Source organism: Archocentrus centrarchus, chromosome 16, assembly GCF_007364275.1.
Source record: "Archocentrus centrarchus isolate MPI-CPG fArcCen1 chromosome 16, fArcCen1, whole genome shotgun sequence".
Taxonomy (NCBI): Eukaryota; Metazoa; Chordata; class Actinopteri; order Cichliformes; family Cichlidae; genus Archocentrus; species Archocentrus centrarchus.
Window position 1 is genome coordinate 2,948,611 of NC_044361.1, and position 13,404 is coordinate 2,962,014.

Here is a 13,404-nt window from a genome sequence, read left to right on the forward strand (position 1 = left end):
CCATTTTTTAAAATAACGGTTTAACCTTTTTTTTTTTAAATTCAAATTCTGGTGAGTTTCCATTTCGGGTGTAGGCGGGAGGATTTGGGAAAAAAAATGTCTGAATTATTAATCATGGTCAGTGCCATAAATAAGAAACCCTAGCTTCAGTTACAATATCCTGAAAGGTTGTGGATGTTTTTGTCCAGTGGAGCCAAAGCCATTATCAATGGCCACCATTTCTGTGCAACTTTGCACTCATAAAAGTGTTGATTAGACTAAACAAACATAACATGAGCTATTCTATGTCATTCTGTGTTACTCTATGTCTGCATATGTAGGAGTTGGGACTTCAGCTGTGCGCACTGTAGTAGAGTAGAGGAGGAAAATATAAGGGAAGAACACTTCCTGCACACACGGGGCTCATAATTTGTGGCTACGCTCCTGAACGTACTCAGTAAAATCTGATAAAGACATTTTATATGCTACTTTACAATATGCTGAAAGCCCCCCCACCTTAAAGAGACCAAAAATATGTTGCCTGCTGCAGCTTTAAACCCTGCTTTCCTGTCAATATACAGGACTTCTAACCAACTTTGCACTCATGCAAGTTGTCTACTAAACAAACATATCATGAGCTATCTATGAGCCCATATGCTGCAGTTGGAGCTTAAATACCCCTGAGCTGTATGCATTGCAATGAAGTGTGTGTGTGTGTGTGTGTGTGTGGGGGGGGGGGGGGGGGGGGGGTACTTCTTGCACACATGGGGCTCATAATTTGGGACTACGCTCCTGAACAGGCTGATAAAGACATTTTACATGACTAACCTGCAGCGCGACTAACGTCTTTTATTCCTTGTATATATATATATATTTTTTTAATTTACTCATTAGGCCTTTATTGCCTTGGCCTCGTGCACTTCTCTCACCAATGCGGCCCACGTGCACGAGCGGTACGCGCAAGCCCGGGAGCGCGCGTGGAGGCGGTCCGGGGCTGCCTCAGTTTTCTGTAATCGCTTTTCTGCTGCTGCTACCTCCAGTTAAATAGCAAGGACACGGGAGCGAGCAGACGGCCGTGAGAGGATATACTTTTTTCGGTACCTTGGGATTACGACGCGGAATTGCAGCATCGACGGCCAGCTGTCAGGTAAGGTCGACACACGCGTTCAGCCGCCGCTCGTAGATCCGCGAAAAGTAAGTAAATGTCCCGTGAAAAGTGTCGTTTTCCAATGAAGAAGAAGAAGGGAGGAGGAGGAGGAGGAAAAGAAGGGGGAGGTGGTGGATGTGTGGGACGAGCCTCCCTTTGTGCCGAGGCAGGGTCACTGCTCTTCACCGCTCAATGTGGACACTCCAGAAACGGCGAGGATCCACACATTACCCCCCCTCCCGCCCCCTGCGCGCTCCGCTGGCCCTGCCGCCGCTCACCGTCCTCCATCAGCCCCGCCGTCGGTTGTTTCGGACGAGTCCGGCATTAGCGCCTTCTTCTCTGCGTATTTTAATTGAGTTTAAAACACCGAGGCCTGTTCGGCTTCTGTTCTTTCTTTTTAAATACCCCTCAGCGGTAACATAATGCACCCTACTTTCCCACCCCTCCTCCCCCCCGGCCTTTTAACGTTAGCTAGCTCCCAATTATGTTTATGGTCGCTTTTGTTTTAGCCGACCCCTTTTGTGCGTTTCACCCCCACAAATGTTGACCTCCTTGCTTTGGCAAAGCAATGAGGTGACGTCTCAATGCCACACACACCTTTTAACTTGTGTCTGTTGTTATTTTTGAGGGGATATAATGACCCTGGCATCTCAAAAGCGGGTACATTTCAGCCGTTGGTGTCCTTATCGCCTCCGTGAAACACCCTTCCCCCCCCGGGAGGGGAAAGATGACCTACCCCCTACTTCACTTGATCGTTTTGATTAACTTCGTGCCTATCAGAGAGCTTAAATCGAGCTGTTGTGTGTGTGTGTGTGTGTGGGGGGGGGGGGGGGGGGGGGGGGGGGGGTTATACAAGTTCACGTATTTATTTAAGTCCAGGGGCGTTTCCAGGGTTTAAAAAAAGAAAATGAGGTGGCATTTCTTTTTTCAGAAATTAATACAGTGTGGAAAATTGTTGGGAAAACAATGGATATGAATTTCAGGCTCATGCTGTGGCATGAAAAGTGCACTATACAGATCCTTTTTATATTAACTGTTTTGTAAAGTGGCAATGCGAGTGAAGGGGCCTTCACACAGGAGCAACCAGAGACCACTGAGAGTCAGTGGCGTTCAGTAACTTCAAGAGGACAGGTCTCAGCTGTGGGGCCTGAGATTGAAGCAAATACTTAATGACTTGATTGACATATGAAGGTGGTAAATACATTAGAGGGTTACCTAGGCAACCGGAGACTGCAATGACCAACTGTCAGCTACAAAGCATTTTGCCACGAGCAAATCGATGTATTCGTCCTTCGCCCGTTGCTTTGGAACTCATGGTTGGTTGGTTGCTAGTGGACATTTCCCGCCTGTGGTTGCCGAGGTATTTACCACCCCCTGTGTTGCTGCTAGTTGCTTCCCCTTAATGATATACGTTCATGCCAAACTCAACGTTTTCATGCTGCATGATGGCATCACAAAGTCGGCAACTCAAGCAGAGGTGAATCGGTGTACGTGTAAGTTGAAATATTTCAACTTTGGTGACAAATTCACTTCATGCTGCATTGTGGGAAAAACTCATCAGTTAGTGTTCTCCTGGCAACACAAAAAAAATCTGAAATGGTTCATGGACGCCATTTGAGGGCAGCTAGACTAGATGTGCGACTAGATGACAAATCGTCACTATTGTCACTAGTTGGCACCAGATGTACTAGTCAATTAATCCAATCAAGATTTTAACTGATGCCCATTATCAGTAAATGGTCATCCAAATGGATGACCTCGGTACTGGACGATCGCTTGCTAGTGCTGCCTGCTCACGGGCTACCTCAGCCCGGCGCAGCACCAGGCGATCAACTGCTAGCTAGAACGCTGACATTGTTGTAGTAAAACCCAATAACTCTGTTAGTTTAGGCCTGAAATTTTTGCTACGCCTATTATTGTTAGTTATTTTGAAGGCGAAAGATTTAGATTGCAGGTGCAAGTGGTGGAAATGAGCTTTCTCCGAAGAGTGGCTGGAGTCTCCCTCAGAGCCAGCGTGATGAGTTCAGTCCCCGTTTACGCTGTTTCGATGCGTTTCAGCCTTCCGTTTAAACGATAGCGTTTCAGAAACGATCTGTGCTTACACAGGGATGCGTGAAACGATGAAAACGATGTAGTTCCCATGCCAGGCCACAAGTTGGCGTTGGTTTTCTCTTTGCAAAGCTTGTTTATGCAAGACGCGCATGCGTGGAGGGACACAGTAGCAGCAAATTGGTCATTACTTACAAAATGGACAATGTGAGAGGTTTTGTGTGGACTGACGATGAGGTTGGATCGCTGCTGCACACAATGCTGAATTACAAAATGGTAAAAACACAAGAAAAGCACAAGAAGCACTCGTGAATCCGCGAGTACTGTTTATCAATTTGCGCATGCGCGGAAAACTGTGGCCGTCGCAACCATAGTGCGCATGTGTGAGTCACCCGTTTTCAAATCAAGCGTTTACACGAGAACGCAAGCCGGTGCGTTTCTGAAACGCTCCACTCTGGACCCCGTTTCCGAAACACATTGTTTTCACTCTGTTGTCGTGTAAACGGAAGGCCGGAACGCATCAAAACATCGTGTAAACGGGGCCTCAGTCATTCTGAAGGTGCTTAGAGTCGAGCCGCTGGAGCTATTAGCAGAATCATCTCTGCGTTGTGCTGAAGAGATATCAAGCGAAGCTGAGCTAGGGCTGGGCTGTGCTTTGAGGTAATACCAGTTTGTATCATAAGATGGAGCAGCAAGTCATTAAAGAAATTTAGATTTACAGTGATTGGCAAAGCATTGTGAGGAAATGGGGAATAGAGCTAAAAATAAGTTGAAAGAATAAAACAGTCACCTGTGGGTAAAATGCTTCCCTCTACAGCTGAAGGTTTGGGATAAATTTGCAAAGAGGAACCACAAAAAGTACGATGAGTACCTTTTACGTAAAGTAAAAGTGCTCATCGTTAGTTATCAGGACCTTCACCTTAAGAAAAATATCCAGAAATTAATTTATTCAAAAATAAAATACATTAGTGGAGGTTTTTTTTTTCTTTTTTTTTGTAGTAAATTATTTCAGTGTTTTTGAAGAATGATATTACTCTCAATCCAGAGCCAACCACATCAGGGGTTTTCCTGCTGAAAATGGGCCTATGAGGGAGAGAGTACGCACATTATCATGACAGGTCTGCATACAGCTAAGGCAGCAAGTCTGTGTTAAAGTCTTTGTATTTTTATGTCATATCCATTTCAGAAACAAAAATAAACGTTTTCTTGAGGAAATGAAACCCAGATTAGACTAAAACCTGTTTTGAGGGAGTACCGTATTTTTTTTTATGCAGAAAAACCCTGCTTACATACTGCTAATGCAGCACAACACATAAATAGATTTATATGTTAAAATCAGCAAAATAATATTTAAATACTAAGTATAGTATTTATCATCTGTAAAGAAACAACAAAACCAGGGTAGTGTATTAATGCCCTTTAGGACAACAAAAGCTCTTTATGGATGAGAAATATAAACTACCACATTATCCAGTAAAGAGCAGGAAGCGTGGACACAGAGCAGCGAAAGGACCTCTAGTTTGTTTTAGAAATCTAGGCCAGTGGAGTCTACCTAATGACTGCTCTGCTGTGTGTAACCCCTAGTAGATCATTGGGTGAATGTCTCATTATATTCTTAACAGGGGCCTTATACATGTGTAATCTGCTGCACTGTAGGCTTTGACAAATGTCTTTTCATCAACTTACAGTCTGCGCAGTTTTAACCCTCATCCACACCCAGCTTTTGATTGATTAAATTAAAGAAATCTTACTGTGGCTTCCTTCAAGTCTACCCAACTGTCTGACCTTGTGGAAACTTGCTGCCTATGACTATTTATTTGTTCCTTTTAGGGCCCACGATGTCCAGCGAAGTGCAGAGACCAGACGACAGCCCCAGCACAAGCGGGGGAAGCTCGGATATTGAGCAGCGGGAATCGGTACCGCCTGAACAGGAGCGAGAGCAAGCACAGCCCAAAAAGAAGGAGACCAAGATCTCGAGTAAAACCGCTGCTAAACTCTCAACTAGTGCCAAGAGGTAAGAAAAGGGAGCTCGAATCTGGCTTTGAGAGAGGCGCGTTTACACAGGAGTTGTTTGTTAAACTGAAGGCCTCTCCCCCTTTCTCGTGCCTCGGGGGTGTGAAGTAATATAAAAAGACTACAGTCCCACAGGCATTGTCATTTCAAACATCCACGCTATTCAGTGTGACACTAAACCCACAGAATGGAGGTAACTCGCACAGCTCTGCACCGAGGTGTCACCGCTGTCATTTATAAAAAGAGAGAGATTCCCGTTTCAGCCTGTTTGTTCGGCTGGATGCGCCTCGTGCTCTGCAGTCTCCTACGCCACCACCAACACTCACCTCCAACCAGTCTTCACACTTATTCCCAAAAAAGACAGCCAATGAGAGAATTATGCAATCATTTGGCTCAGGCCACTGAGCCTTTTTATGACAGACTGACATTATGAACATCTTTTTTTGGTTGTTTGTTTTCCTGTAAGCAGCAAGAGCCGAAACATGCACAGACTTCAGTGTTGTTTTTACTCAGCACTGCCTGAATCCTAATTTTATGCTTATCTGCAGCAAATGATCAAAGCTGCCTCTTTCATTCTTGTGCTTGATGTTAATTTTGTGTTTAATAAACAGACAATAGGAATGCTTAATCCGGTTATATTTAAGCTGGTGACATAAGCAAAAGAGCTTGCAATCTGCATCATTACAAACTCTGTTAATAATTATTTTTCCACCCGCAAAAGCGTGACTGATTTGCATATTGTTAAGGCAATTGTCAACAATTGTCCAAAACCACAATTTCAGTTCATGCCTGTGTTTTTCGTTAGTGGGGTGGATGATCGTGATGTCCCTGGAAAAAAAATCACAATAACTAGTCTAAAAGAAAATATTTGGCCATCAGTCAAAGCTGAGCACAAGCAAATGGACAAAATTACATACCCTCGATACAAATGTTCCATTTGTGTTATGAGCCATTTGAAACTGTTCATCATATACTTCAGAAACCCAATCATATTTTTAATATCGCGGAAATGTGTGGCACAAATTAGCTCACCGAGTGTGGCTCACATCAGCAGGCCGGCATCCACACGGATGTGCTGACACATGGCGATAACCAGCAGTATCATCACCATCAGGGCAGCTGCCGAGGAGGTTAATGTGCACCTACTGTGGTAGCGCTTTCCACCCTCCATAACGCATGTGTGGCCCAAATAGAAAAAAAACTCAGTAGCTTGTGGGTGAGAGAGGACCACACAGATGGGGAGGTTATTTCTGACTTCCAGCGTGAAAAGACGTTAACCTGTTGATATAGAAAGATGAGCGATTTAGTGCTGTGTAGGTGGCTAATTAGTTAAAAGTGGGTGAAAATCAGGTGAAACTCCTGAAACAGTATCAAGTCTTACCTTAGAGTCACAGCCCTGCTAACTCCTTCAGTCTGTTTCTAGATGTTTAAAATATCTTACCTACCTCTCCGCCTCCTCCTCCTCCATCGTGCCAAACTCGACACACTGCAGAAATGAAAGCGTCTCTCTAAGTGCAGTCACATTACACTGTAACTTAAAAATCAATCAGACTGTCATAAATATCCTCCTGTTCTCTCTCATGATGATAGATCAGTGATTAGATCAGTACACACACACACACACGAGCATGAGCTTGTTAGGTCATGTCCATGTTGCAAGTGTTGGCTGGTTGTGGAGATAGCGAGGCAGGTTCAGCTTATTATGAATCAAATCATAATATTAAAGCATCAATAACCGAGCTGTTGCCAATCATTTGGTCCTCAGTATCATCCACCTGCACGACCTTATCACACATCGCTCCAGTCCACAGGTTATATGTCAGTTTTCTCTGACAGAGCAAACAGCCGCCCATTGTCTACATCAAAATAAAATAAAGACAGTTTAACTGACTAGGATTTTGGGTGCAGACTATCGAGGGCAGCAGCATTTAATTGTGTAGTCGACCGCAGGCATCAACACTTGATTATGATTGGATTGCTTTTTTAGACTCAATATAGTGCTGTGGTGTGATGCTGAATGTCTCAGGATCTTGTTAGTTATCAGCCGTTTCATAGACAAAAGTGTTTTCTGCTTGAGTAAATGGCGCCAAAATTACAAGAAAAAACAGTTAAATTTCTTTGATTTTCTTTATGGGGAAAGGCCAGACCCTCTGAGGCTGCTGACAGCTTTGTTTTTCTTTAATGTGTGCAGGAAGAGCAGTGATGTGGTTAGAGATTTGGGTGAAACACGCACCTGTTTGAACGCTTGTATCACTGAAGAAATGAACTGAAGAAATCTCCACTCCTTCAGATGAATTTTAATGCAAATATTTCTTTTGCAGGATTCAAAAAGAGCTTGCGGAAATAACACTAGACCCACCTCCAAACTGCAGGTAAGGCGATGTTACACATTCAGAGCGTTTCTGTAATGACTCAGTCTGTGTGTTGATGCTGACGCTGATACGGACAGCGAGGTTCTCTTCTCATGGCTTTTTATCCGAGAAAAGGAGAAGTAATGCACTTGGTTTTGTTTTCGTTCCCATAATGCTGCTGTTTGTTTGTATTCTTTGTTTGCTGTATTCGAGTGAATTAAGGCCACTCTGGAGTTGTTGCTGCTGCATAATGCATGCTGCCTTTTTTTTTTAGATGACAGTGTTCTGGTTCCTCTGAAATGGTGGAAAACGAGTGTGCGGTGTGACTTTAAAACCTGTTTCGATTCTCGTGTGGTCCACATACACACACACACACGCGCACACACACACTCACTGTGCTGGGGATTTACCACAGACAATGGTTATTGTGTGCTACTGTCGCGGCTCTGAGCCCTTTGAGGAAGAGATACGGTCGCGAGCGAGCGGCAGGCCACATGTGCATCAGCCTCTGCGGACATGACAAAAGGCATACCTTTGGGAGGGAGCCAGCTTTTATTAACCCAAACCACACAAAGTGACGCTGTCATTGATTGTGGCTTTGTTTATTACTGCACAATAATTACTCTCTGAATCAGCACTCCACTGCAAATTAAGAAAGAAAATGGATGCCGGTGTTTGTCGAGGACACTTGTGGGAGATGCTGATGTTTTCTGACCGCTCTGATTGGCCATATCCGTTCAGGCACCTGCTTAAAATGATTAAGGAAAACGGCTTTGTGTGACTCATCTGGCAATTTGAAATTACTACACCCTAGACGGCCTTGTTTATTGCATGAATTAATCACCCCTGCTGGGTCTCATCAGAAGCCCACCATCATTAACGATAAACATTGAGCTAACCTTTTCATTTCAGCTCACAGCCCAGTTTTGTTATTGTACTGGGGGCTAAAAGAGATGTTGTTTTTCCTCGAGGTCTCTAATCTATTTCAAACCCCCCCCCCCATCCTGCCTCCCTCCTCTCTTAAAACTAGGTTGGCTCACATGAAGGATTTAGCTTGAGGACACAGCTAAGTCATTTGAAAGTAAAATAATCGCTAGCGGAAATTTCACAGTCATCGTCTTAGTGGGGGAACTAGTTGCCTGGGAAACAATTAAGCTTCTTCAAGATAATCCTTTTCTGTGTGTGTGTGTGTGTGTGTGTGTGTGTGCGTGTCTGTGTTTTTCCCCTTTTTGTACTTTTAAAATGACACCAAAAATCTAATAATGTGTTTTATTTTGGGTGTTTTTTTTCTGTGATGTACTGAACTACATTAGGCTTGTGTTAACAATGACAGGGTGGGGTGGGGGTGGGGGTGGGGGGGTCAGATGCATCAAAAACAATTTCTCATGCAAACGATCACAGCGCCATTTACATTCTCGCACGAATGAGCGCCCGACCGCTGCGCCATCATTTGTATGCCACACGCTCCTCCCGGCCAGGTTAGCCTGAGAGGTTATTCAATTCATTCCCCCCCCGCGACAAATGGAGTCACAGACTGTTGGCCCCCCTTCAGGAGGCAGACAGTGAGTTGTACCTAAGAGATTCACTTTAGTACTTTCAGTAAATGCGGTGTTGGGGGCCAGCTGATGCGCGTTATCTCAGCTCAGGAGCTCTCCAGACTCTCCCTCTGTTTGTGCGTCCTAGTCAGAGAGAATTTCCCCTCTTTTTATCGTGTAGTTCAAAATCTGCAGTCTCCTTTGTTTCACCGACAAGCTTTTCACCTTCAGGGCGGTGGAAGGGACCCTGCAGCTTTCCTCTCTGCAAAATGGAGAGCCCATCTTTGCATGTTTAGCCTTTTTCACGCATGCACAGCAGCTCTGAACTTTTTTAGGACTTGAGCTTGATTTATAGCACCTCACTGACTCCCCCCCATAGAGCCTACACTGTAGTGGGGGATGTCGTCGTTTGCTGGTCCGCTGGTGGTGTGTCTGCATTTCTCTCCCGTCACTAGGGAAGCTGAGCTGATCAGCTTGGTCTGTTGATCCGAGGGAAGGCTTCAGAACGGAGTTTATACACATCAGAGCTGTGAACATGAGGAAAACGGCTCACATCTACACTGGAAGAATACCAGCTATGTGCTTGCAGAGCGATGATGTAAGCTTCTTGTGCATTGGATGAGGCTCTCGTCTTTGTAACAGGCTGCAGTGCTTTGTCTCATGTTTTTTGTTTGTTTTTAAATAGACCTGAGCCCCCAAAAACTGTTCAGTTGTCGTTCTTTGCCTCTGCAGCCTTTTATAAACACTATTCATGTACACACGTTTTTTTTTTTGTTTGTTTGTTTGTTTGTTTTAAACTCTCTGGGTACACTACAGAGAAGCATGTATGCTCCCTTCAGGGCATTTTCTCAGGAGTGCAAACATGTCCAAAGTAGGGATGGGCATTTCATTCCTTTGGATTTGGGAAGCATTTGGCTTTTCTTCGAAGGCCCGCCCCCCTGCGCCTGGTCTTAAGCGTGGTTGGACTACACTTGTGACAGGCTAGCTTTACCTAGCAGAATCTGCAGTGTAGTTTTTTTTTGTACATGACACCTATAGCTGAAGAGGTTTGGGCATCTGGTCAGGATGCCTCCCTTTGAAGGTTTTCTGTACATGCCTAACTGGGAGTACACGTAAGGATGAAGTGGACTGGAAGCACCTCAGGATTCCCCCACGAGGAACTGCAAAGCAATGTTAGGGAGGAGGGCATCTGGAATACCCGGCTTAACCTACTTCCACTGTGACCCAACTTTGGAGAAGATGGATGAAAAGGGGACTTTTGCTTTTTGTGTTTGTTGTGTTTATACAGTTGAATCTAACCTCACCACGCCTCACGTTTGCTTATGGTAGTCAAAACATTTTTCTTGTTTTGCACGTTACAAAATAACAAGTGAAATTTTATATTTTGAGACAAATATTTATTTTAAAGCCTATTCCAATATACAAAAAAGCATGACCGTAGTCTGAGCGGGATTGTTTCCTGTCGTGTGACGAGGGGAAAGACAACTGTTTAATATTCCCTCCTTATTCTCCTGAAATGATCCAAAGTTCATGTGTAAAAATGTCTCATCAGTGTAGATGTGTGCTAAGAGTCCAGATTTACCTTTAACACCATGGGAAGTGTTGAAGATCTAATTTAGCAAAGCATCTGTGGCAGGAGGTTCCCACTTGATAAATATAATAAAACACCCACGCCTTTTCTTCATTCCAGGTTCCTGTGATAACCCTCGTCTGCATTAAACATCACAATCTGCTGTTTAAATAAGCTGCCTGTCCTGATAAATCTTTCTTACTAATGTCTCCTGGCTTTCTTTGGCTATAAAGAGGCTGCAATATTAATGCTTAAGTTGTTTTTAAAAAAAAAAAAAAAAAAAAAAATCAATTTCTGTGCAGTGTGAACAAACCTGTCATACCTTCAATGCGATGTCACCACTTGGAAATCGCAAGCCGGTATTTAAATGCGTCTCCGAGCTTTATCTCACCCTCGGCTTTGTGACAGTCTGCTTGTCACCTTGGCAGTTGTCATGCATCAAACGAACAGGAACATGTTGAAAGCCCAAGAGGATTTGACATGGCAATTATTCTCACTGTCATACACTTCAAGTATATTGTACAGGCAGCTTGTGCTTTTACACCTATTGAAGCATATAAAGCAGGTTTTGCAATGAATTGTTTTTTTATTTTGCTTTTCTTTCCATCAACATGTGCAAATATTGCATTGATCTTACCAGGATGAACTTTTGATTAGATGGGCTTAAAGGGAAGCATGAAAGGCTTATCACTAATACCAGATTTTCAAAGCCACAAAGATTCAAATGTATGCTGCTGCCATCATCTGAAAGTGTTGCACCTCTTCAGACAGTCAAAGGCAGCAAAGGCTGCTGACCCACAGAGGGTGTTTTCTTTTTATCAGCTGTTTACTCTCCAATAACATACAGATTATTTTCTTATTTGATTATTTAAATATCAGAAAAGGGTTTCATCACTTCCTAAATCCCTCCGTAGTACAAATCTGTGATGTACCAGCGTGCAAACAGTACAGGTAGTATTCTGGTACATTTGGTGCTTAATCAGATTTTAATCTTAATTATGAATTTGGCTTCCAGCGATTTTATGAAAAGAAAATAATCAATAAAAATAATTTTAACTGAGTGTAAAGGTGTGTTATGAATCAAGTGTACACCTGTCCCTTACAGCGGCGTGCTTTAGCTTTAAACACATCGGGAACTTTTCCATCGGGAACGTCCACGGAAGCCCGTTCAGTACCGTAGTGTACTCATTTTCTTTCTTTTCTTTAAATCATGCAAACGGAGAATGAATCAACTCAAAGAGACTCTCTATCGCCAGCTAGTGTTTTGGTGCAGGAAGCACAGCGATACAGGCATCGTGTCGATTCCTTACATAGGTCACATCGTAGGCTCTTGAGGAGGACGTTATTCTCTGGTGCAAACCTGGACAGCTGCGCACACCACGGATGAGTAGTCATTTGTGTTACGCTACTTTAAGGCTGGAAGGCGCATGTGGAGTTGGTTGATTGTTGTGAAGTCTCCCTGCAACTAAAAAATGGGCAGGCATGCACAAATCCCTGCGTTTACCATCTGACAAAATTTACATGGCTTGGACCCAAGCAGACCCGAGTATACTTATGGACATGGAAATTATAACCCGCCTTTAAAACTGACTCCTTTGTCAAGAAGATCCATGTAGAAGCAGTAAAGTTTCTGTAACAGAACCCATGGAAGGATTATCAGCTGCCTGCAGCTGTCTTTGTTTCCGGACCTCTCCTGGTCCCTTACCCAGTCCACTTTTGGTAGAACACAACACTTAGTTTGGCTTCGGCTCGCTGTCACCCTTTTCCCCCCGAGGCACCCAAGTCGACTGCTCCCTCGGGCCGTCTTCACCCTCATTTGCTCCCACAGTGGAGACGGGCTGGCAGGGAGCAGCATTTGCTCTTGTCAGAGGGGCTTTTCGGTTAAAAACTCCCACTAGTCAACTCCCTGACAGGAAGATCCTGTGCCCTCCACATGTCCGCCTTGTTATTCATTTATGTATTTCTCTTTCAGTTGAATTATATTTAAAGTTCAAGGAAACAATCTTTAAAAGCATGTTTTAACATAAAATGACTGCGTGATGTTTAAGTTAATGAATGGTTGTGTGAAATAATTGAGCCTTATTTTGGTTATGATCGGCAGCCTTACTAGTGAGTGGGTGTTGTGTGTCCTGCCTCCTGCACACTAAGTCCAGGCAGTTACCTCATCTAAACCACAGAGTATTTAACAGTGTAAGGTCACCTGAAGCGGAATATTTCCTGCTGCGTGGAAAATATCCTGACTTAGTTTTCCAGAAACTGTCCTAGGTTTACATGGGAAAACGGCTTTTGGTGCAAAATGCAGAAAAACAGGAATCCTCACAATTTATTAAGTGAAAATTAATGAATACTCGCTGCTTTTTCTGGATTATGTGAATTGTTTTCCAGCCCCGCGTGAATATCACAGATTTGAGCTCCAGCTGAAGAAGTTAAAACGTGGTGCTTCTCCCAAGGCGACCAGAAAAGTGGAATCATTTTTGCTTTATCTGCTAAATCCCATTTCATCATCATCATCATCCCACATCTTCCTCCTCGGCTCACTTTAAAACGCTCCTGCCAAAAACGCTCCTTCCTGCTTCTCGGCTGACCCGTCTCCTCATTTCTGTGGAATCGTGAGTTGTCGCTACTCATTCTGTCCACATTTCAAACAAAAACCCAGCGTCTGTGTCCAAAATGTGTTGGTCTGGACGCTGTGCTATTCCACCTCACAGTCAGCCAAACAAAAACTTCCATTACAGTGTCAGAGGAGTGATAGCCAAATAA

General features: G+C 43.8%; 1 protein-coding gene across 2 annotated transcripts in view; it reads left to right on the forward strand.

Moving 5' to 3' along the window:
- Positions 1 to 948: 948 nt before the first annotated feature.
- Positions 949 to 13,404, forward strand: part of ube2e2 (ubiquitin-conjugating enzyme E2E 2) — a 37,834-nt gene continuing 25,378 nt past the window's right edge. Inside the window, exons 1-3 of one of the 2 annotated variants that reach the window (XM_030748920.1) lie at positions 950 to 1,126; positions 5,006 to 5,189; positions 7,510 to 7,560. In XM_030748920.1, coding sequence (XP_030604780.1) covers positions 5,014 to 5,189; positions 7,510 to 7,560 — 227 coding nt within the window. In that variant the 5' untranslated portion in view covers positions 950 to 1,126; positions 5,006 to 5,013. Of the gene's footprint in view, positions 1,127 to 5,005; positions 5,190 to 7,509; positions 7,561 to 13,404 lie in introns of both variants that reach the window. The other variant, XM_030748921.1, reaches the window with a different exon arrangement.